The sequence below is a fragment of the Phalangium opilio genome, unplaced genomic scaffold (genome assembly GCF_054372755.1).
Source record: "Phalangium opilio isolate 3A_F unplaced genomic scaffold, DU_Popi_V2 ptg000024l_1, whole genome shotgun sequence".
Classification (NCBI taxonomy): Eukaryota; Metazoa; Arthropoda; class Arachnida; order Opiliones; family Phalangiidae; genus Phalangium; species Phalangium opilio.
In genome coordinates, this window is record NW_028324155.1 from 8,428,608 (window position 1) to 8,452,023 (window position 23,416).

General features: G+C 36.8%; 7 protein-coding genes across 8 annotated transcripts in view; 4 read left to right on the forward strand and 3 right to left on the reverse strand.

Annotated features, from left to right (window-relative positions):
* The window catches only part of Rlip (Ral interacting protein), a 60,604-nt gene that overhangs the window by 9,632 nt on the left and 27,556 nt on the right, over positions 1-23,416 (forward strand). The window lies entirely within an intron of this gene.
* On the reverse strand, positions 51-2,726 carry Fem-1 (protein fem-1 homolog B). Its single transcript, XM_089868499.1, has one exon. The coding sequence runs from the start codon at positions 2,479-2,481 to the stop codon at positions 505-507; it is 1,977 nt and encodes a 658-aa protein (XP_089724625.1). The 5' UTR covers positions 2,482-2,726; the 3' UTR covers positions 51-504.
* Dhfr (dihydrofolate reductase) lies at positions 2,740-3,764 on the forward strand. Its single transcript, XM_089868541.1, has 5 exons — positions 2,740-2,967; positions 3,030-3,079; positions 3,138-3,243; positions 3,310-3,436; positions 3,506-3,764. The coding sequence occupies exons 1-5, from the start codon at positions 2,882-2,884 to the stop codon at positions 3,695-3,697; spliced, it is 561 nt and encodes a 186-aa protein (XP_089724667.1). The 5' UTR covers positions 2,740-2,881; the 3' UTR covers positions 3,698-3,764.
* Positions 4,276-12,213, reverse strand: LOC149692661 (signal peptide peptidase-like 2B). 2 transcript variants are annotated; one of them, XM_089868500.1, is made up of 15 exons: positions 12,009-12,213; positions 11,703-11,822; positions 11,438-11,635; positions 11,294-11,380; positions 11,086-11,225; positions 10,832-11,028; positions 10,660-10,756; positions 10,385-10,583; positions 10,226-10,300; positions 9,056-9,109; positions 8,760-8,813; positions 8,367-8,466; positions 8,159-8,236; positions 7,498-7,652; positions 4,276-6,587 (listed from the first exon to the last, which is right to left on the reverse strand). In XM_089868500.1, exons 1-15 carry the CDS (start codon positions 12,072-12,074, stop codon positions 6,264-6,266), a joined length of 1,944 nt encoding a protein of 647 aa, XP_089724626.1. In that variant the 5' UTR covers positions 12,075-12,213; the 3' UTR covers positions 4,276-6,263. The 2 variants fall into 2 exon arrangements, with proteins under 2 accessions (XP_089724626.1, XP_089724627.1); XM_089868501.1 differs by lacking the exon at positions 8,760-8,813.
* On the forward strand, positions 12,352-14,671 carry LOC149692662 (sorting nexin-10-like). Its single transcript, XM_089868527.1, has 6 exons — positions 12,352-12,610; positions 12,669-12,758; positions 12,819-12,919; positions 13,626-13,724; positions 13,891-14,061; positions 14,129-14,671. Exons 1-6 carry the CDS (start codon positions 12,548-12,550, stop codon positions 14,547-14,549), a joined length of 945 nt encoding a protein of 314 aa, XP_089724653.1. The 5' UTR covers positions 12,352-12,547; the 3' UTR covers positions 14,550-14,671.
* Positions 14,808-17,373, forward strand: Pngl (N-glycanase Pngl). Its single transcript, XM_089868509.1, has 5 exons — positions 14,808-15,426; positions 15,503-15,860; positions 15,937-16,693; positions 16,752-16,957; positions 17,033-17,373. The coding sequence occupies exons 1-5, from the start codon at positions 15,343-15,345 to the stop codon at positions 17,203-17,205; spliced, it is 1,578 nt and encodes a 525-aa protein (XP_089724635.1). The 5' UTR covers positions 14,808-15,342; the 3' UTR covers positions 17,206-17,373.
* LOC149692664 (F-box only protein 33) lies at positions 17,859-23,312 on the reverse strand. The gene is made up of 5 exons (XM_089868510.1): positions 22,676-23,312; positions 22,093-22,584; positions 21,818-22,023; positions 21,585-21,755; positions 17,859-21,496 (listed from the first exon to the last, which is right to left on the reverse strand). Exons 1-5 carry the CDS (start codon positions 23,182-23,184, stop codon positions 21,315-21,317), a joined length of 1,560 nt encoding a protein of 519 aa, XP_089724636.1. The 5' UTR covers positions 23,185-23,312; the 3' UTR covers positions 17,859-21,314.

Below are 23,416 nucleotides of genomic sequence, written 5' to 3' on the forward strand. Positions count from 1 at the left end.
TCTCCGCCAAACTTAAATAATTATACTTATTTTTATAAATTAAAAATAAATTTAATAGAAATTATTTATTTAAAATTTCGTCAAATACAACAAGGCTATGCTATAGCTAATTCTATTTCAAAGAAAATAATATTAAACATTCCAAACAGGTTTTGCTGTCAAAAAAAAAAAAAAATCCTTTGATATTTGAGAGTGAGAGGAACTTTCTTTGATTTCGTTAAATTCTACACTAAATTTAATTAATAAAAGGCAAATTTATGGACGCAATTAATTTGATATATTTCTTATTTTCATCCACAACCATTTCACGAGATTCAAAATAAAGCTAAGCCTTTTTCTAGACGATTTTATTAGTAGAAAATAGATTTTTAAACGTAAAGAGATAGTCTCAGGGAAAATTGCCTTCATTTCCCACGATACATCGCCTTTAGTAACCACTTTTAACGACTAGTATTTAATGAGAAAAATATATTGATTTTTTTTTTTTTTTTTTAATTATTGTAATCAACATTTGGCCGCTGGAAGTCCATGCATTTCGATAAAACTAACCAACGATTTTGGTACCGCGTCTTCGTATTTCAAATTAAATTTCTTAATAACTTTGGCCGCGATACATTTCAAACTAAGTTTGGCCTGAGTCCTGAGTATTATTCCCGTGACGTCAGTCGTGGACATTGCCGTGTCGTAGGGCGTTTCTCCTTTATTGTTGACGCAATCAATGTGAGCGCCGGCTTCGATTAAAGACGATATAATCGAATGTTGGGTGTGAAAATCGCTGACGGGTTTCTTGTAGGCGACGATGACGTGTAGGGGACTGTTACGTTCCCGATTGCAGGCGTTAACGTCGGCTCCGCAACGAATTAAAAGCTTGGCGGTGGCGGCGCACGGGAAACGGCAAACGTTTTTCGTGTGAAAATCGTCGACGGGAGTTTCGGCGTTTACGACTAAATGCAATAAAGTGTTGCCGTCTTTGGTTCTGAGAGACAGGTGATTGATAGCGTAGACTAACTGATAGAGTTGATGGAGCTCCGTTTCAGTCGCTCCTTGTAATTTCGTCGCGATGACTAAGAGGTATAGAACAGTATGAACATTATCATCCAGCTCTTCTCGATTTGTGGTCGAATTCTCCAGGGTACAATTCTTGATAGCTTCCAGGTTTCTTCCCAATTCGTGCACGGCTTTTTCCAAGATTTCCAGGATTCTTTTGAAAGGCAATTCGACACCGACGTGAATCATTTGAGAGAAAACTTGGGCGAATCGCAATAAATCCTTGCGTATCGTGACTTTATTACGGTGTCTCAGGTTTAAGGCGTGCAACCACAATTGAACGCAACGCCCGAACTGGGCGTTATCGGCAAAAATTGCGCCGCGAAAAACGATCGGATGAATCAATTCCGGGTTATTCGGTTCTAAGATCCTTTCCCTAATGACGAGAGATTCCATGTGGAGAGAGTTGGCGTTCAATTGAATGTTTTCTAATTCCGCTAAAGTTTGGCACTCCGTATGATTATCGTACGCTTCGATGGGATCCGAAACGACTTTAGGAAGAGGGGGGTTAGAGTTCAAACGTTCCTTCATGGCCAACTCCATGTAATGATACGCTCGTCTTAGATTATAGTTGTTTTTATCATTAGCGTAGGAAGCTCCTAAAAGTTCCAGGGCTTCGATGCGATCCGTCAAGGAACACCAAGGTTGTTTGATTAACAAATCGACAACGTCGGCTTTCGTACGTTCCGCGGCCGCCGTTAAAGGGGTCATTCCGATGGCGTTTTTCATTATTTTCGCGTTGTAATTAAGTAAAGTTTCCACGATGGACACGTGACCATGCTCGGCGGCGAAATGTAGAGCCGTGGCCCCGCATTGAGCGGTGCTGTCCGGATTAGCCCCTTTTTCTAAGAGGTAGTTAACGATGTCTTCGTGACCTTTGTAGGCGGCGATCATTAGACACGTATTGTTATATTTATTAGCGATATGGAGGTTAGCGTTATGTTCAACTAGATAATGTACTATGTCTAAACGTCCGTCGAAACAAGCCGCTCTTAAAGGCGTCGAGTTTGAATGGGTAGCGTGATTGACGTCGGCTCCATTTTCGACTAAAGTTCTAACAACGCCTAAATGCCCGTCACCAGCCGCGCTCCATAGAGCCGTGGCACCTTCAATGACGTATCCATCGAATTGGATAGTACCTTCTTGCTCCAAATCGGGTTTAAACTTTGGCACGAATCGTAGGATCGTTTCGACCACTTTTTCGTGGCCGTTCTTCGCGGCTATTAGTAAAGGGGTACATTTTTGTCCATCGTCTTCGATGACTGAATTGAGGTAAAATGAGATTTCTTCCGCGGGTAAATCAGCCAATAAAGCGAAAAGCATGATGGCCATTCCGTCTCTGGCCGCGTAATAGATTCGGTGACGAAAGGATTCGACATTTTCGGGGGTCGAGCGAATAAACTGACGTCTAACCGAAATGTGTTCCGAAGACATCGAGGTTTTTAGTTCTTCGACTTTTCCCGGAGCAAAGGCTTATTCACACGAGGAAAACTGGGTCTTCTTCGCGTTATCTCTCGCGATAAAACGATACCGAGTGACGAAAATATCGAAAATTAAACTCACCTCTGCCAAAATAATCCACGAAAAGTTTATAATTAGACAACTGAATACTTAACTGACGAAATAATTACTTGCGAAATTTTGACGCGACCTCCGTCACCCACGAAAAAACAGTGAGTGACGAAAGTCACGTCACTTCGTAAACGACCTTCGACCTGTCATGCCAGAAAAGGCGCCAATAGTGGGGGCGTTAACTCTAGCGTGTTGTTTCTAGGTTAGGTGGCGGACTTTTTAAACCGGAAAACAAAGGTGTTTTTGGAATAATCGGTGTAAAATGACTTCTCCTAAATTATACCTAATTGCTGCGGCTTGCAAAAACATGGGAATAGGCTACAAAGGAGATTTACCATGGAGATTGAAGTAGGCTTAGAAACTATGGCTAATATGGTCTATAAAAATAATATTACGTAACGTATTTATAGGAAAGAAATGAATTATTTCACTAAAATAACTACAACCACGACTTCCCCTGGTAAATTTTCAACCTAAAACATAATAATACTATAAAAGAAACCGCGTTTTAATCACAGGTAAGGAAAATGTAATTATCATGGGACGATCTACTTGGTTTTCAATACCAAAAAGCATCCGACCTTTGCCAAACAGAATTAACATTGTACTTAGTAGAACCCTGGGGTATGCCAAAGAAAAATCCGTTTTTAAGTCCTTAATCCTAGAGCCTAATTAAATTTAACTAATCAGGGAGGTCCCCGAAAAAGCTCATTACATGGCTAAATCATTAGATGAAGCCATAAATTTAGTTCAATCTAAGGAATTGAGTTCACGTGTTGATAAAATATTCATAATTGGTGGAGAAGCGGTTTACAAGGTAGGGGGAAAATTATAAAATTTGATTAGACGATTAATTAAGATGGGGCTAATTAAAAATAAATTTTAGGAAGCAATGGAATCCCCTCATTGCTACGAAATTTATTTGACTCGAATTGACGCTGAATTCGATTGCGACACCTTCTTCCCGGAGGTAGACACCCAAAAATTTAAATTAGTCACACACCCTGAGGTTCCTAACGAAATTCAAGAAGAAAATAACCTCAAATATAAATATGAGCTTTATCAAAGAATTGAATAGTAGCAATAAAGTTGCCATTCCTAATTAAGATTAATTGATAAATAAAAGAATATTTTCTTAAATAAAACATTGCACTTGTGACTTTTTAAAACCATTGAGTGTCCTTTAAAACCTACCTTTCCAATAAGCATATCCATTAAACAGTTAAGTACTTGCAGAAGTGAGATGAGACTAGAAGTACTGAGCTAACCAAATTCTTCACTGGGCGAAAGTGAATATTCTTGATAAGACACCAACGGTTGGCCCTCTAGTGGCGGTTTCAGAATTTCCCCTCCAAAACGTGAGACGCTCGCGGTGGTAGACGGCCGAACTAGATTCAAGGAGCCGCGTCCGTGTTCCGCCGCTTTAGGTTGAGGGGAAGGGGGTAGGAAATGTTTTTGGAACTCGACCAATGTTTTTCTCTCTAGCGTAGGCGCGATTGAAGCGGCGTAAAATCCTCAAATTTCTTCACTAATGCCAGGATCTATTACCAATGCTAGAGCCCTTCACTTCTAGTTTCATCTCACTTCTGGTACTTGGTGGCTTAATCTCCATCAAACCTAAATAATTAAAAATAATTCACTCCTTTCAAATAAAAATGAATTAAATGATGGTATAACTTTATTTAGGTTGTTTGTTTGTCTGTTTTTTGTCGGAAATGTTTATTGATAAAAAAGTTGTTAAAAGGCACAATCTTACGATAATTAATAACGAATATATTCTCGGGGGGAGGGGGGAGAAGGGGGGTTAGAGAATTGTTAGAATGTTTATCACCATTTGGCACTAAAATTAAGAAAGATCTTATTTTCCTTTTTTTTTGTTTCCTAATTAAAAGTGCGATGAAATTTTCCCCATTTTGTTAGTCTAAGATAGCAATGCTTTAACCTATATAAAGGTAATTAAAAATAGTTAAAATTAAGCTCTACAATTTAAGCGTAGAGCTCCTTGGATTATCGAAATAGTTTCGAGTATTTTTTAAGAAATCCCAACTAGACATTCTTCAAAAGGAACCATAAAGAACGCATCAGCCGGTGGGGAAAATTTATTTGCAATACGTCAGATGCGCCGTTCAAAGAAACTGTCCTATTCCACGGCGAGTCTTTGCATCTTGGCATCACGTGGTGTAGTGACGCCAAGAAACTGTCCTACTCCATGTGGAGTCTTTGTATCTTGGCATCACGTGGTGCCTGTGACGCCAAGAATTGAAGAAACTGTCCCACTCCACGTTGCGTCTTTGTATCTTGGCATCACGTGGTGCATGCTGTGACGTATTTCAAATATTTTTTACCCACCCTCCAATACCTTCTTTACAACCCCTTTAATTTCCTATATAAGTCTTTCAGCTACATATATCTTTAATTTAATTTCTCAAGTTTTAATTAAACAATTAAATTAAAACGGCTACCTATATCTTTTAATTTAATTTCTCAAGTTTTAATTAAACAATTAAATTAAATTAAAACGGCTACCTATATCTTTTAATTTAATTTCTCAAGTTTTAATCAAACAATTAAATTAAATTAAAACGGCTACCTATATCTTTTAATTTAATTTCTCAAGTTTTAATCAAACAATTAAATTAAATTAAAACGGCTACCTATATCTTTTAATTTAATTTCTCAAGTTTTAATCAAACAATTAAATTAAATTAAAACGGCTACCTATATCTTTTAATTTAATTTCTCAAGTTTTAATTAAACAATAAAATTACCTAACCCTTATTATTTATTTATTTATTTATTTATTTATTTATTTATTATAAATTGTTTTCATATAAAAATTTCTTTTAATTTTTAATTTATTAAATAATACTTATTTAATGTATAAAGTTTTAATATAAACCATCCATTAATTATTTTTTAATTTTAATTTTAGTAAACTAATATGGAATCATAATCATTTAAGCCTCATCAAACCCTTGACAAGGCCTTTTTTTATACCTAATTTATGACTTGTAAACAATTTATGACTCTAAACAAAATTGTGACCGCGAATTCCTCACTGGTTAAAAAAATATCATCACGAACAAGGAGTATATACTATAATAGAGAAGTAGGTCTATTTGTTTATAACGAGCGTTCTTGTAAATTTTAAGATCCAATATCCAACTTATAAAACCAAATTGTTTTAAATCGCAAAAAAAAAATTTGTTACCTTACCTAAGATCATAGGTCACCGCCCAAAATTGTTTTAAATCGCAAAAAAAAAATTTGTTACCTTACCTAAGATCATAGGTCACCGCCCAAAATTGTTTTAAATCGCAAAAAAAAGATGTTACCTTACCTAAGGTCATAAGGTCACCGCCCAAAATTGTTTTAAATCGCAAAAAAAAAAAACGATGTTACCTTACCTAAGGTCATAGGTCACCGCCCAAAATTGTTTTAAATCGCAAAAAAAAGATGTTACCTTACCTAAGGTTATAGGTCACCACCCAAAATTGTTTTAAATCGCGCCGTTTTTATAATAAGGTTCATTTTTAAATCTCCAGCGTCCTGTTATTATTATTTATTTCCTTTTTTAAAAAAGTTGTTGTTGTTGTTGTTGTTTTATTGTTTTTTGGAGTTTTAACGAGCTAAGTTTGGTTGACTCAAAAACGAAGGAGCAATTTATCGTCGTCACTCTGGACGCTATCAGAGATGCCACTCTCGTCAAGCGGTCCGGCTCCGCTAGAGAGACGAGTATTTGTGGAAACGATGCCGCTGCCGCCACCACCCCTTGTCGGTCCACCCGAGCTCAAGGAGGGAGAAGCCGCGAGGGTGCCGCCGCTGTTATTGGCGGTTGCGATGGTGCTTGTTGAGGTGGTGGTGGTGGTGGTACCGTATCGTCCCTCCGTTCTTGGGGAACCGCCGCCGCGGTGGTGGTGGTGCTCGTTGGTAAATCCCCCTGATTCTGATGATTTAGGTTTTCCAACCTTTTTGTTAGGAAATGGGGGATAGCCAAAAGAAAAACAATACGGAGACACAGTTCGTGCGAGGAAACAATTAAAATAAATAAATAACAAACAAACAAACATGGGCGACCAACCAAAACAATTACAATAATTCATTGGGTTTTCAACTCAACTCAACTCAACGTCAAGAAGCGATATCTAGTTTACTAGGGGGAAGGTATAAGCAGGGCCGGAAATAAGCACAGGACACTGGACACTGTCCAATAAAATTTTAAAATGTCCCATAATTTTTTTAAAAACTAAGGGGGTCACTGGTCCAAAGTGACAGTTTGACCAATAAATTTTTCAAAGTTTTGTTAGGTTGACTATGAAGATGCAACACTATTTTTGCACATTCCAGTGGACAATGTCCTATAAATTTTGCAGTCAAACCGGGGGGGGGGGGGGTCACTGGACACATGTCCTATAAGAAATTTTTCTTATTTCCGGCCCTGAGTATAAGATGCCCAAGTGTTCGCGCGCCATAGTCCAGGTCCCCCTTTCAAAATACAAAGGGGGACGTAAAAGGAGGCCGGCCTATTTCGCTGCCTCTCCTCAGTCGGAAAATATGACTGTAATTTTCGTCATTCGCGTCGCGCTGACGTGAGTTTTCAAGAACCAATGAGATGCTGGTTGTAATTTAGAGGCGGCGGGGATTAACTCCGGACCTACTATACGTTTGGACTGGCGATAAAGCTAGATTGAAATGAGGCGAATTTATACCTGCACCCTAGTAAACTAGATATCGCTTCTTGTCAACGTCTTGTGGGTTCTTTTAATTGGGAAAAACTCAAAAAAGGAAGGCATTCCAACCAAGAGTTGCAATAAAGAAATAAAAGGGTACGCGCGAGAGGGGTCCTTCAAACAACGGAAATTTGAATTGTTTTCTTACCTTAACTCCGTTCCAAAGCAAATTCAATTCCCCTCGACACCAACCAATTAAAATAGTCGGGATAAGAGTGGCCGGAACTAAATAGAGAAGAGCCGGTTGCGCGCTACTCATCAAGTAAAATCCCAGAAACGCCATAATTAAACCAACTCCGTACGCTAAAAACCCGATTAAAATTAAAAATAAACCATTGCTAATTAGTAACGCGCAAAGAAAACAATTAAATAGACTCTTAAGTATTAATTAATAATGCCAGAAGTGAGATGAGACGAGAAGTGAAGGGCTCTAGCATTGATAGTAGATCCTGGCATTAGTGAACAAAGTTGAGGATTTCACGCCGCCTCAATCGCGCCTACGCTAGAGAGAAAAAAATTGCTCGAGTTCCAAAACAATTTCTTACCCCCTTCCCCCTCAACCTAAAGCCGCGAAACACGGACGCGGGTGCTTGAATCTAGTTCGGCCGTCTACCGCCGCGAGCGTCTCACGTTTTGGAGGGGAAATTCAGAAACCGCTACTAGAGGGCCAACCGTTGGTGTGTTATCAAGAATATTCACTTTCGCCGAGTGAAGAATTTGGTGAGCTCAGTACTTCTAGTCTCATCTCACTTCTGATAATGCTAAGAAAACCAAAAAAAAAAAAAATGGACAATAACAAATGATCTTACCGATGCAACCAGTGATGTAGTAAATTTTCTTATTATTTAGAAACATATCAATGCCGTGACAATAAGAAACCAAGAGTCCTGAAAACCATAATTCAATGTTATTCAATTAGATAAATATAGGCCTAAATTATAGGAACATTTTAATTTAATTACAATAATTAATTATCCCTATAAATATAGTCTGAAAAACATTAATTAAAATAATTACCTGGAACTAAAATATCTCCGAACCCCAGAAGAGAATAAGGTTGGGAACAAATTTTCAGTAAATCACTTCTTAAATGAGGAACTCTTAAAACCATCGGAATCTGAAATAAAATAATTCTTAAAAATAATAATAATCAGATCTAAATAAAATAAAGAAATAAATGAACGTTTTCATAGTTTCTTTTTAAAGAGAGGCAAAAGAGCAACAACGAGAGATAATCTAAAACATAATAATTAAAAGACAAAGAAGAACCCCACTGCTAATATAATAGAGTAATTAAATTAATTGCTGGTAATTTAGGGTTTTATTAGCGACTAAAATTGAATTGAACAAAACAACTCGCGATTTGTGTGTGTGTGTGTGTGTATAGCGGCAGCGTTTTTTTATTATTACCTGTTCATTGAGGGTTCCTTCCGTTCCCCCGAGATTGATCTGACTTTTGCCCCTCTGAAAGACCATATAACCGTAACGAACCATATTTTAACCACAAAATAATCAAAAATAAATCAAGCAAAAATAATAATAATTCATTATAAACTAAGTAACTCTTTAAAGGTCGTTTAGTTTTTAATTTAAGCATCGAGGAACGGGGACCTTATTAATTTCCTACTCATTTAATTTCCCCAAAATGAATGAACAGCGCTAAATAGATTTCTTACCAAGTAATTTAACAAATTAAATTTAATTACCTGTTCTTTGGAAGTACCGCCAGTCGCTACTTCAACCATTACGCTATCTCCTTTCTAAAAATAATATATTTCGTTAAGTTTTCATCCTAAAATGGCCGCGTATTTTAAAGCTTTTCGACCCCAACATGGCCGCTTATTTTTTTTTAGAGGCTTTCGCCTACAACATGGCCGCTAATTTTTTAGAGGCTTTCGACCCCAACATGGCCGCTTATTTTTTAGAGGCTTTCGACCCCAACATGACCACTAATTTTTTTAGAGGCTTTCGCCCACAACATGGCCGCTTATTTTTTAGAGGCTTTCGCCCACAACATGGCCGCTTATTTATTTTAAAGGCTTTTGACAACGACATGGCCGCTTATTTATTTTAAAGGCTTTTGACAACGACATGGCCGCTTATTTTTTAGAGGCTTTTAACCCCAACATGGCCGCTTATTTTTTAGAGGTTTTTAACCCCAACATGGCCGCTTATTTTTTAGAGGTTTTTAACCCCAACATGGCCGCTTATTTTTTTTAGAGGCTTTTAACCCCAACATGGCCGCTTATTTTTATAGAGACTTTCGCCTACAACATGGCCGCTTATTTTTTTAGAGGATTTTGACCCCGACATGGCCGCTTATTTTTTAAGAGGCTTTCGACCCCAACATGGCCGATAATTTTTTTAGGGGCTTTAAACCACAACATGGCCGCTTATTTTTTTAGAGGCTTTAAACCCCAAAATGACCGCTTATTTTTTTTAGAGGCTTTTAACCCCGACTTGGCCACTTGTTTTTTTAGAGGCTTTTGACCCCAACATGGCCGCTTATTTTTTTAGAGGCTTTCGCCCACAACATGGCCCCTTATATTTTGAGAGGCTTTCTCCCACAACATGACCGCTTATTTTTTTAGAGGCTTTCGCCCACAACATGGCCCCTTATATTTTGAGAGGCTTTCTCCCACAACATGACCGCTTATTTTTTTAGAGGCTTTTAACCCCAACATGGCCACTAATTTTTTTAGAGGCTGTCCCCCACAACATGGCCACTTAGTTTTTTAGAGGCTGTCCCCCACAACATGGCCGCTTATTTTTTTAGAGACTTTCGCCCACAACATGGCCGCTTATTTATTTAGAGACTTTCACCCACAACATGGCCGCTTATTTTTATAGAGGCTTTTTACCAATGATATACTTACTACTGTTAAATATGGCGTGATAAATACGAAGAAAATATCGTAGAAAAAAAGTAGAACCAAAAACAGGGAACAAATCTGTAGAAAACATAAGGTAATTTAAAAAAAAAACATTTAAATAGAGTAAGAATAATAGAATTACGTCACCAACTGAGATCTAACCTTTAAGCTTGGTAAACGCATGGATTTCAACAAATGAATACTGAAAGCGACGCCCAGAATGTCTTGTAAAACCCAAGAATAGCTTTCTTTTCTGAGAACGACCCAAGTGATTGAAAGACTAGCGGCAAAGGCGAATAACAAAATCTCACGAACGTCCAAAGCGCATTGGAAACATTTTAAAAACGTAAATTCCGGTAACCTAAAAACATTTATTTCGTTGATAAGTTTATGGAAGGGGCCCACACGAAACTTAAATAGAAAAACCATGACCCTACTTGCAAAAATCACATTTTTTCATCAGAACTAAAGGTTCGAGGCAACTATAGACAGATAGCATAGAACCAATCACGAAAACTATGATAACCGCGTATACTGAAAGTAATACAATTTATTCAATATTGAATAAATTAAATTGATATTCAAATCCTTCAAATGAATAAAACTTACCTAAATAGTCAAAGAAAAAGTATAACAGTAAAAGTAGAACTCCCATACAAACGACAAAGAAGGTAATTAAAACTGGGGAAACATTGAGAGCGCTTTCTTCCGCTAACGAATCTCTTTTGCCATTATTTTCAACTCCAGCCGGAGTTTGATCATTGTTACTATCCAAATCTGATAACTTCCCCAACTCGGAATTGTATCTATCAAAGCGTCTCCGAATTAAACTAACTGCTAAATTATATAAATTAACTCCTTACAAAGATTGTCTTAAAAGTCCGGACCAATAAGAACCCACAGCGACGGTAAAAACCGCGACCAACCAAATGATTAAGAGCCCGTAATCTAGACTCGAAGATGATGGAGAAAACATGACTGCTCGGATATCAGAGCCCATATTCTGAATATTAAAATTAAGATTTAATCGCGATTAACCCTATATGTAAACGGCCGGTATAATTAACTTACTAAGAGTCTTAAGGCGGAATTGTCGGATATTAAAGCTACAGTTATATTAATAGCATCTTCATCAGTTGAATTATAAATTTCATGGGGCTTAATTGATAAACAATCATTAGGCTTGATTAAAACTAAATTAAAATTAGTTTTTACCTCCGCCCCGGGTGTAGTAACGACTAATAAAGCTTTCCCGCCCACCAATTTAACATTTTTAGCCTTTTGAGCTAAGGAGCAATTCCAGGGTTTGCTCAGAACAATGCTGCCTTTCATGGACGCGAAACTAGATGATGATGTACTCTCGATTTGAGTTTTACACCAATCCCGAACCCTTTCGTCGGATATTGGTGTAAACTTATCGAGATAATTAAATTAATTACAATTAAAGTAAGATCGCGAGAAAGAAACAAGGAACGCTCACTTCTTCAGGCATAGTAACGGGTAATGTAGCGAATTTTGGATAATACATGATGCAAAAATTTTGGGTGTTAGACTCTTGGGATGATTTAGCCAATAAGACCCCAAATTCCGCGGCGCATACCTTTAATCACGATTAAAATTAATTAAATTACATAACGTAACTGCGCTTATTTGAGTTGACAGTTTGGTTATGACCAAGGCTTAGCTTCCATTACTGTCAAATTCCCCAATCCTTAAGATTACTAATTGCGTATTTATTCCACTTCCATTATATCATAGCAACAATAATTAGTGATAATTAACTTACCATATTTATAGTAATTAAAGTTATTAATACTGAAAATAAACGATAATCAAACTTGGCTTCCACCATTTTGCCTCTACCCCGAATCCCGTACCGTATGGGGCTGGGGGGAGAAGGTCACCACGTGATTTCTAAAAATGTTACGCAAGCACTTTTACTTCCGGGTTTGTTGCACGTGAGTCCCGTTACCAAGTTTCAACAAAACTGGCAGGTTAACTTGTCGCTTTGAGCTTGATTCTATCGAATACTCGCAGCAGTGGGTTAACGATAATCAGGGTAAAGCTCCAGTATCAAGTTACGATTGGTCTATTTTTTCCTACGCGTGATTTTGACCTTCTACCTTTATTTATTACGGAATTACGTCTAACCCAATCACAAGAGGTGTTGCGCTATTGTTTCAGTTTTTTAGTCGCTTTTCGAACAAAAATCCTTGAATATTGTCAATAAAAGATAATCTCTCCTTATCTTTTATTTATTTTGGTATAAAAGGGAGCTCTCCCAGAAATTTTTAAAAACCATTCCGCATTATAAAAATTGTGGCTATGGTGATCAGTCTGAAATCCATAATGGAAGACGAAAATTCTGACAATTCGGCCATTAATCAGGTTAGATTAATATTAATTTGACCTTTAATTACGCTTAATAATTAACGCTTATTTGCAGCAACAAATCCATATATTTGTTAGAAACCCCATAATTCATTATACGTGGGATAGAACGAGTCATTACACTTCCTACGCGATACATATTGAAGTAAACAATTATCATAATTTAATTAGGGCTTCAGTTATCTAATTATAGGTTTAATTTTAGACAAATCATATAGCCTTTGGACATAAAAGATCTGTAGTTAGACGGAGATACAGCGAATTCCATTATTTGCGCAGTTTAATAAAATTACAACACCCGACAATGTTCGTATCATTTTGTAACAATCTTAGAAATATCTAGCGCGTAATTTAGTTAAATAACATATTCGCATAGAGCTCGAACAGAGCTTCAAAATGAAACCAAAATCGTAAAATTCGGCCCATAAATAATGAAGTTATAGGCGTTTTATCGGTATCCCTGCTAAGCCTAATTCGAAAATTGATCTTTTTTTTTTGATGATAAGAGTTTCATCATGGATAAAGAATGCGCGTGAGGAAATTTGTTTTCACGCGACAGGATCGGCAACTCCCTATGTCGAACGACAGCTTATTCTGTATATACTCTGTTACAACATCGGTTGTCAGCACGCGCAAACCTAGGTCTCTATGTAACCTAGCTTTGCGCGTGCTGACAAGAGGCTAAAAAACTTCGGGATATTTTAAACGATTTTAAATCCTGAAGATCCTGAAGTTTTTTTCTCTTGTCAGCACGCGCGAGGCTAGATTACATAGAGACCTAGCTTTGCGCGTGCTGACAACCGATGTTGTTACAGAGTATATACAGAATAGGCTGTCGCTCGAGATAGGGAGTTGCCTATCCTATAGCGTGAAAACAAATTTCCGCACGCGCATTCTTTATCCATGGTTTCATTTTGTAGCGCCGCGCTCTATTCAGCTAATGCTATGTTTTTATTATTTTTTTTTTGCTCCGTGTTATTAGCGAAACATTAAATAATAATTCTCTTGACAGAGATCCACCTGCGTTACCCCCGAAATCGTATTTCGCGAATAAATCCCACGACGATTTTATAGAAAAACGACGTCAAGGTTTACAACTTTTCCTTCAAAAGTAAGGACCAATTACCTTATCTGCATTTATGGGGCCCGATAATGGCAGCGAGTTGCCCCACTGTTTCTTTTTTTGTTATCTTTAAAACGCGGGCTAACCATAAATAGCATTCAATAGGTTGATAACGAATATTGAATAGTTTACGTGACCAAAATATAATTTTTAGATTAATGGAGGTGCCAATGTACGTTTCAAATCGAACAGTGCATCTATTTGCGCAATCAGTTTTGCCCATGCATAAAGTAGCTCATTTAGTTGGCTGTGATAACGATACCTCTGATGAAATAGAACCTCATTTAACTCTGAATAATTCCTTCCCCGACGAGGACCATTTAAAGTAATTACCTAACCACCACCATTTAAGGCGCGCTGATAATATTTATCAAAATAATATAATAATATAGTTACGAAACTGAGGCTCCTGATTTCGACATTTTGGGACGATTGCGTGGAAATCGCGCAAGCGTCACCAGTTTAGGCGCGGGTGGTGCGCCAATTTGCTGCGAATGCGGTCACCCCTTGGGTCAGTCTCTGAGACAAGGTCATCATCGACTTTCCCTGGAACAACCCGCGAGTTCCTCCAGGCCCAGATGTGATACTTGCGACGGTCTAGAGACAGATTTCTCGGAAGTAGATTCAATTTCCGCCGCCGCCGCCTCTAATTCGGCCGCAGCAGTCATTCCCGTCAGACATAGTAATCTTAACGTGCCCAATTCACTCAGCGATTACAGCGTAACTCCCGACGACGTACATATTCCGAAAAAGAAGGTTTCTTTTTGCAGCGAAGTATCAGTTGCTCAAATTTTAAATCAAGAATCTGATTAATCAATTTTTTTTAATTCAATATTATCGTGAATATGTTAAATTTTAAGAGTTTATATTTAAGTTACAACGATTTGTCAAATATTTTTTTTGAAAAATAAAGATAATAAAAAAATATTATAAAATACCTTGCTCATTGCGCAACTTTCCAAGCGCGCGTGGCGCTATCGCTTTCAAACCACGGAGCTTCTTTTTACAGGGAGAGGAAACTTCATCCCCCTCTAGTACTGTAAACGCTCTTAGGAAACGTAGACACTATTTGTTCATAAAAAGGGGCACATATTTTAACCCCCCTCGGTTTTCGCTGGCAAAAAAAGGGAGCCTATGTAAACAACAAAGATGGCCGCCTTCACTCGTTCGTTGAAAGGCATAAGCCTTGGTGTTTTAAAGGTTTAATTTTTAAATTTTGAATGGACTGCGATTCCAGGCTAATAGTTTGTACAAGAGGGAATGAGGAGAAATGTGTATACCGTAGCTGCAGAAGCGATTCACGGTACAAATCATCATTTAATGGCAAGGAATTGAAGTTCCACCAAGAAAATGACGTCAGACTTTGTTTACATGGGCTCGGGGTGCGCGCGAGGAGCGAAAGCGTTGCGCAGAACCGAGGTACGCTAAGGGCTAGGGGGGAAAGTCCGAGTTTCCTCTCCCTGTAAATAGAAGCTCCGTGTTCAAACCTTCCCGAGCTTCTGCCAAGGAAAGCTAGCCAATCGGCACTGTAGTTGTAGCGGTTGCCGTAAGCAGACGACGTAAACTAAAGGGTGTCGTACTCGTAGAATTTTATTAGTAATTAGATATGAATTCTCAATTAATTCCCGTGGCGCTACATACAAGAACGATTAAAATTAATGAACTAAATTGTATGCGATTTAACATAAGCGTAAGTTTTCTCTTTATTATTAGCTCAGTTAAGACTATTCTCTCAAATACATTTCCACCCTATGTTCTTAACTCAGGAAAATGAACTTCGTTTTGGTACCGAAGTCGTTAGTTGCGTAAACAAAACACTTTCGTACGAAAACGAACAATTAAAAAGGGTGACAAAAACATTCATACCTTTGCAAGAACTCGAGCTAAAAGTTCAGGAGCGTTTGAAGCGTTCTAACGCTCGTAACGAGGATTATTTCAAAGATTTCTTGGTTTTGGAACTATTGGAATGGTTCAAAACTAGGTTTTTTCGTTGGGTAGACGTTCCTAGTTGCAATGTATGTTCGAAACGAATGAAAAATATTGGTTACGCGGCTCCTAGCCCCGATGATTTAAAGTATGACGCTGTCAAAGTCGAACTTTTCACTTGCGTCACGTGCAAACTTGGTAAGGGGGAACACAAAATTGGTCCGCTACTTTTGGCTACTCTAAAACTGAACCCCCTGAATTTCTGAATTTGCAGAAAAACGTTTCCCACGTTACAATCACCCTGGGAAACTACTTTTAACGCGAGAAGGTCGTTGCGGAGAATGGGCCAATTGTTTCAGTTTAATATTGCGCAGTTTAGACTACGATATTAGATTCGTCAATGATTGGAAAGACCACGTATGGGTGGAGGTTTACTCCGACCTTCAAAAACGTTGGTTACACTGCGATCCGTGCGAAAATATATGCGATAAACCGTTAACCTACGAAAAAGGGTGGGGGAAAATCTATTCTTACGTCATCGCTTTCTCCAAAGACGAAATACAAGACGTAACGTGGCGATACACGCTCAAATTTAAAGACGCCATAGATAGAAGAAATTTAGTACGCGAAACGTGGTTGCTCAATTTGATTGATAACGTCTCGACGTTATTACAGCGATATTTAGATAGTTCTAAAAAGCAATTATTATTGGAGAGACGCGTGACGGAATTGGTTTCCTTTCTGACACCTCCGTCCGAAAGTAATAATTCCGGGGAGGGGGAGGAATTTAGCGGTAGAACTTCGGGTTCGTTAGAATGGAGATTAGCTAGAGGGGAAATTTCAACACCGGGGACAACATCGTCAACCCCATTTATTTTCACCCCAACGAAAAGCGAAATTAGTTCGAAAGAGATTCATATTTCTTATACACCCGTTACTGATAAATACACTCGAATTTCCGACCCTAATCACGAGGTTAATGGGGTCGTTGGTTGGCAGAAATGCGTTTTTCAAGCCAAATCCATCGCCAGGTTAGTTAATCCCCCCAATTTTAATTAAAAAGGGTTTAAAACTAAACTATTTCCAAAGAAAAATCGAACAAGATTGGAAAATGGCTTACCTAGCTCGGGTTGAATCAAGTTCCAATTCGGGGCTACTTTCGTGGAAATTCGAAACGGGCCAAACCCATTTAGTCTTTGATAGATTGTCCTGCGTTTGTCAAAGCGCTACATTCGAAAGCGGGAAAGTTCTCTGGAAAATCTCGAATGGAAATAAGGATATTTCTTATCCTAGCGGTAATACCAGACGTGTGGGCGGATTAATATTGATTAATATTAATTGAAATTAAATTCGGCTTTGCCCATACTTAGGGAGTAATATGTTGAACATTCGGGAGTTCAGCGGATCGACTTGTATCATTTTGACGGCGGAATTAAGCGGAGGGGATGGAAAAAACGCTTGGCAACACGCTCAAATATTTCGAACGGCGCTTGAGAGTCCCACGCATCCCTTCGTCACTAGAATAACTCTAAAAGAATTGTAAACAAAATGAAATTAACATAATTTTGATGATCAAATGCCGAAATAAATAAAAATAAAGATTAAATTGCATTCCTAATATATATATATATATAAATATAAACAGACAAGTTTAACATAACGTAATTTTGTAATCAATCAAACTAAATTAAAAATTAATTTTTAAATGCAATTTCTACTCTATTATCTCCATTTTTCTTATACTACTACTACTACTACTAACAGAAGTGATATGAGACTAGAAGTGAAGGGCTCTAGCATTGGTAATAGATCCTGGCATTAGTGAACAAATTTGAGGATTTTACGTCGCTTCAATCGCGCCGAGACTAGAGAGAAAAAAATTGGTCAAGTTCCAAAAACATTTCCTACCCCTTCCCCTCAACCTAAAGCGGCGAAACACGGGCGCGGGTGCTGGAATCTAGTTCGGCCGTCTACCACCGCGAGCGTCTCACGTTTTGGAGGGGAAATTCTGAAATCGCCACTAGAGGGCCAACCGTTCGTGTGTTATCAAGAATATTCACTTTCGCCGAGTGAAGAATTTGGTTAGCTCAGTACTTCTGGTCTCATCTCACTTCTGCTGCTGCTACTACTACTACTACTACTACTACTACTACTACTACTACTACTACTACTACTAATTATAATTAACTTCATTAATGAGCGTTTGAGGAAACATTTTTAATTAATAATTAATATATATTACTGCCGTTTTTTACTTCCAATATTTCAGAAAAAACTGTTTGCGTTTGTTTGTTTATTCCGACAACAAACTAACATATATATAGCTTTTAATTAAACGAGAATTAACATTCATCTAATATTAATTAACATTCATAATTAATTTCAATATTAATTATTTAAAGCCTTTAAAAGCTGGCGGTCTTAATACTGGGATGAACAAAACATAATAATAATACCAGAGGGGGGGGGGATATTAAACGCGGAAGTAATCAAAAATTAATTACTTCCGTTTTTAATTGATAAATGCGTCGGTGCATTCCTCGAGGATCACACAAACCAATCTACTGGTCACTAATTAGAGTAGGTACACCTTAGACTGGACATCGGTCATTCGTTAAGCTTTAACTATTAACGATCCTCGAGATTTTAAGACAAGATTGTTTGTTACGTTTTGTTTTTAGAATCAAATAGTATTTTTTGCTCATTTTTTTACATCCGGGCAAGATGCTCTTTATCTATTGGCGCTTTTTAATTCAATATATTATATTTTTTTTCGTATAGTTATAATCTCACTTTTGTTAGAAATTTTTTAGGCCTCCTTCTCACGTTTCTCCCAAGATTTTTCTGATTTTTACTCGTTTTAAAGGAACATTTTCGTCAATTACGCGCGTATACTTCGTCCGATTTTGACCTAATTTGTCTTAAATTGTAGATGCGACAAAGATCTATCATAATGCAAAGACAAAAAACCATAATCCAAATTAATACTTCGGATAATTAATTTTAACGTAATTAAAATCGTCACAAAAGCATAAATTGATATAATTTTCCTTATAACTTTCTTAATTCTCGTCCGATTTTGACCTAATTTGTCTTAAATTGTAGCTGAGACAAAGATCTATCATAATCAAAAGACAGAAAACTAAAATCCTAATTAGTACTTCGGATAATTAATTTTTAAAGTAATTAAAATCGTCACAAAAGCATAAATTGATATAATTTCGCTTATAACTTTCTTAATTCTCGTCCGATTTTGACCTAATTTGTCTTAAATTGTAGCTGAGACAAAGATCTATCATAATCAAAAGACAGAAAACTAAAATCCTAATTAGTACTTCGGATAATTAATTTTTAAAGTAATTAAAATCGTCACAAAATCATAAATTAATATAATTTCGCTTATAACTTTCTTAATTCTCGTCCAATTTTGACCTAATTTGTCTGCGATAAAGATCTATCATAATCCAAAGACAAAAAACTAAAATCCTAATTAGTACTTCGGATAATTAAATTTTACGTAATTAAAATCGTCATAATTTTATAACTTCATACGAAAATGTTCCTTTAAATTGATATTTTTTTTTCCTAATTGCGATTCCGGTTCTTAATAAGGCAATTAATCCTTTACAAAGAGCGTTCCTTTACAAAAACGATTTCTAGACATAAATATATCGATCATGGTTTCGTCGCCTCTCACAGAGAGTAAAAATATAGCTCTTACACGATATAACAGGGGGAGATTTACTTTTAGGAAACTAAACAACCCCGTTGTTAAGTTATTTATTTTGATAATATTTCAAATCCCCGTACCATTTTGTGGATTGTTTTTCTTTTATAGTAGCCCGGGGTTTTGATTACATTTTTTTGGTATAGTTGTTTTTGTAACGCGTTTGTTTCAGTGTGTATGGAATGCTAGTAGTATTATCTCTCTTATTTACATATTTTTACACTCGTTTGATGGTTGGTTAGTTTAGTTTTATATTATTATTTCTTTTGTTTGCGTTTTAATCTCAAAATAACGGATCATCTCGGAACCCCTGTGCGTTAATTAGTTATTTATAATTACTCTCACTTTTGTTTCGCTTTTGGTGGTTCTTCAATTTTTAAATATATTTTTTTTTTAATTTTTAACTCCGAGCGATATTTATTTTTTGTTGCAAATTTGCCCCCTTCCTTTTTTTCGAACCCGATAACTTTTCCTCGACTTTGTTTTAAATCAAAGGTTTTGGTCTCGTTAAACCGGCACGTTTTTACCTATTTTGATCAATCAATTCGTTTCTTTTTCTTTTTTGACCTATTTTCACCTAATTTTTAGTTCCTTAGTTACATTGACCTATTTTAACCTAATTTGTAGCTCCTTAGATACATTTTGACCTATTTGAACCTATTTGAACCTATTTTAACCTGTTTTAACCTATTTTAACCTGTTTTAACCTATTTTAACCTATTTTAACCTATTTTAACCTATTTTAACCTGTTTTAACCTGTTTTAACCTGTTTTAACCTGTTTTAACGTTCCTTAGTTACATTTTTGACCTATTTTAACCTATTTTCACCTTCCTTAGATACATTTTGACCTATTTTAACCTAATTTGTAGCTCCTTAGTTACATTTTTGACCTATTTTAACCTATTTTCACCTTCCTTAGATACATTTTGACCTATTTTAACCTAATTTGTAGCTCCTTAGTTACATTTTTGACCTATTTTAACCTATTTTCACCTTCCTTAGATACATTTTGACCTATTTTAACCTAATTTGTAGCTCCTTAGTTACATTTTTGACCTATTTTAACCTATTTTCACCTTAGTTACATTTTTTGAGCTATTTTACCCTAATTTGTAGCTCCTTATTTAAAAAAATTAATAAACAGGCGCTGTTTACTAATTACAAAACACTAATTAACAGCTAAATAATCTGTAAACTGCCCTTAAGCGCGCGTTGGTTTAACGAGACCCAATCCTTTAAATTAAATTAATCTTCCAATTAAAAATAAAACAATTAAAAAAGTTCCTATATATATATATAATCTAATCTATAAATATTCGCGCGCAACGTAATTCTATTTTTTTATAGCCTCTTAATTCTTAATTTAATTTAATTTAATTATTATTATATTTAAATATAAACCTCTAAACTTGAGACAATTATTAAACTACACAAACTTTATAGAGATATTCTTATTTTCTTTTTATAATATTTGAAGATTAAATCCGTTTTGAAGCGGCGAAAAGCGCTATAGTTTTTTTTAAGTACGATGAAATATTAATTCTACTATATATTTATCCTAATAATTAATTACCTAATTTAATTTTAATTGTTTCGAAATATATATTTATATCTGACTAGGGGGGAAGGAAAAAAATAAAAATAATTTGATTAAAAACTAATTTAAATTAATTAAACCTAAAAACATGAAACCTATAAATTTTGCAACAACACAACAATTAAATGATTTTTTAAAAAATATATATATAAGATTAATTCTCCCATTAACCTAATTAATCTGTTGAATAAAATTCTCAAAAATATAATAATAATAATAATAGTTACCCATCTACCCTTAATTGTTTTTCTTTAAAAAATAATTAACAAAAAACTAAATTAATTGCAGTATCTATTGAAGATAAGCCCCGTTTTTTTTTTTTTTTTTTAATTTTCGCGTTGTTTGATCCAACGTTGATCGCGTAGCAACGTTCGCATATACGTTTCATCATCAGCTACGTAATTGGTGGTCAATAAGGAATAAGGCAACTCGTTTCGGGTCAAGGGTCGCCATTCGCAACCTAAACTAGAAGATATCTCCTCCAAAAGTGCCGCTCGAGAGTCCTCGCCTTTTGAAGGGGAAGGGGGAAAGGTCAAGGTCCGTGTTTAACGGAAAGGTTTTCAAGATTAACGCGCGACGATGATTGATTTACTTACTGGAATAATCGTAGCAAAGATAGGATTCATCGACGTTTAGGCTTCCTTCTTCCATAGGCCAATGTAAAAAGGGACTGGAAACGATGCAACAACTAGGGATCTCTAGTTTTTTTAGACCAACACCTCGTAGTCTGGCGATGGCGATTAGATCACTTTCTCCGATTTCAAAGCCTACAAATTTTCCGTTTAATGTTTTTCCCCGATACAAAGGGGGAAGGGCGCTTTAATCTTACCAATAACAGTCATCTCGGTTAGCTTTTGGCACCGCCACGCCAACATGACTAAAGGATCCTCCAGTTCGGGTGGCAAACCTCCTAGAGAAGTCCACTGAGCTTCGTTTCTCGGTCCTTCCACTAAAGTTAACGAGCGTAGCGTCCGGCAATTGAAAGTGGTTAATAATTCCAAATAGGATCGATCAACTCCGTGTGTATAATAAGATCTATGGAGGAAAGGCGGTGCTTCTTCGTTCAATGGTCAATCAATTTGCGGGGCGACTTTTTTGGATTACCTAAAGGTGACGAGTGGCATATTGCTCCTTAAAATTTCGCGGAGTAGCGTCGGTGGATTGTTGGCGTGCAATAACGTCAGGGAGACTTCCAGTCTGGGAGAATAGGCCACCAGTTGATTCCAAGCGCTTTCGGAGATTCCGGGATGGTCCTGATCGATTCCATGGACGTGAATAAACAAATTGGCTAAAGGTTGTTGTCCATTTCGAGTGAAAAGACCCAGAAGATCGTCGTTGAGGTAGTCGTAATCCAAACTCAAAGTGCGAAGGTTCGAGAATGGTTCGAAAAGTTGAGCTTGAATTTCGGGGATCATGTAATGATCCGGGTTGTTTTTCACGCTTGAAACGTGAAGAGATTCCAGCGACTTTGGTTGGCACTGCCCCAATTGAGATAAAACGCGGTCCGATTGTTCCAGCAGTTCCTCGACGCATCCCAATGATAAATGCCTTAAACCGGGAGCGTTTCGAATTATTTTTAAGATCTTTTGAGTATATCTGATGAATAAAAAGAAATACACAAAATTAATAATTGGTTGTAGGCCTAATGAGCTTGTTAGTATTCCCACATCGCCCCTTCAAAACTCACACTTCCGGTATTGGCGTCTCCTGGGCGCAGTCGATCTTCCTCCATTGAAGTTGGCAACTAGTCGGTTTCAGAGAGAAATATTGTAGATTGAAATTATTAGTCAGGGCTTCGAGAACGTCCAGACTCTCTTTAACATCGATGTAATTCCTGGTATCGACTACCAAGCTGACTTCCTTAGGAAAACGTCCGCATCGTTGAGATAGGAAATGAGCGGCTTCATTCCGAAGCCAAACTTCTTTCTTAGGGTTCTTCTTTAAGCGGGATTGATTTCTAATTACCCTTTCGTTCTCGTTATTGGCGTTATTTTCCGTCCGCCGACTCTTTCGGCTGTTTAATTTTAACTTTAATTTCCCCCATAAGGATGGATGAAATAGACATTCCCTCCAAGCGACGCAAGTTGAGCTGGCCTTAAGCCTATCACTTTCCGATAACCTATCGTATATATCTACTAAAATTAAACTGGGAATTTCGCTCCATCCTTTATTATTCTTCGAAGAAGTTGAAGCCATAAAATTAACTTAATTTTAAACCTAATTATCCTCCCTTTATTCGCCACTAATTACCAGGAAATCGAGAATACATCTTACCAGCAACCAACCAGCCAGCCAGACACACACACACCATCAGCTGTTTCCCTATTAATGACGTCACGACCACCACCATATGATGGGTAACCTACATAGATAATTGGCTACGTTTTTTCCCCGCCAAAGTCTAAAATTTTAATAAAAAAAATCACCA

Bases quoted from the DNA above. Each gene is read 5' to 3' on its own strand.
- Fem-1 (XM_089868499.1), bottom strand. From the start codon at position 2,481: ATGTCTTCGGAACACATTTCGGTTAGACGTCAGTTTATTCGCTCGACC.
- Dhfr (XM_089868541.1), top strand. From the start codon at position 2,882: ATGACTTCTCCTAAATTATACCTAATTGCTGCGGCTTGCAAAAACATG. The intron at 3,080-3,137 runs GTAAATTTTCAA...TTTTAATCACAG, and splicing joins TACAACCACGACTTCCCCTG to GTAAGGAAAATGTAATTATC. The intron at 3,244-3,309 runs GTATGCCAAAGA...TTAACTAATCAG, and splicing joins GTACTTAGTAGAACCCTGGG to GGAGGTCCCCGAAAAAGCTC.
- LOC149692661 (XM_089868500.1), bottom strand. From the start codon at position 12,074: ATGGTGGAAGCCAAGTTTGATTATCGTTTATTTTCAGTATTAATAACT. The intron at 11,636-11,702 runs GTGAGCGTTCCT...TATCTCGATAAG, and splicing joins CCGTTACTATGCCTGAAGAA to TTTACACCAATATCCGACGA. The intron at 8,237-8,366 runs GTAATTATTTTA...TATGGTTTTCAG, and splicing joins CGGAGATATTTTAGTTCCAG to GACTCTTGGTTTCTTATTGT.
- LOC149692662 (XM_089868527.1), top strand. From the start codon at position 12,548: ATGGTGATCAGTCTGAAATCCATAATGGAAGACGAAAATTCTGACAAT. The intron at 12,920-13,625 runs GTTCGTATCATT...TTCTCTTGACAG, and splicing joins AAATTACAACACCCGACAAT to AGATCCACCTGCGTTACCCC. The intron at 14,062-14,128 runs GTAATTACCTAA...ATAATAATATAG, and splicing joins CCCGACGAGGACCATTTAAA to TTACGAAACTGAGGCTCCTG.
- Pngl (XM_089868509.1), top strand. From the start codon at position 15,343: ATGAATTCTCAATTAATTCCCGTGGCGCTACATACAAGAACGATTAAA. The intron at 15,861-15,936 runs GTAAGGGGGAAC...CTGAATTTGCAG, and splicing joins TTGCGTCACGTGCAAACTTG to AAAAACGTTTCCCACGTTAC. The intron at 16,694-16,751 runs GTTAGTTAATCC...CTATTTCCAAAG, and splicing joins CAAGCCAAATCCATCGCCAG to AAAAATCGAACAAGATTGGA.
- LOC149692664 (XM_089868510.1), bottom strand. From the start codon at position 23,184: ATGGCTTCAACTTCTTCGAAGAATAATAAAGGATGGAGCGAAATTCCC. The intron at 21,756-21,817 runs GTAAGATTAAAG...GAAAATTTGTAG, and splicing joins AACCGAGATGACTGTTATTG to GCTTTGAAATCGGAGAAAGT. The intron at 21,497-21,584 runs GTAAGTAAATCA...CCCCTTCAAAAG, and splicing joins TCTTTGCTACGATTATTCCA to GCGAGGACTCTCGAGCGGCA.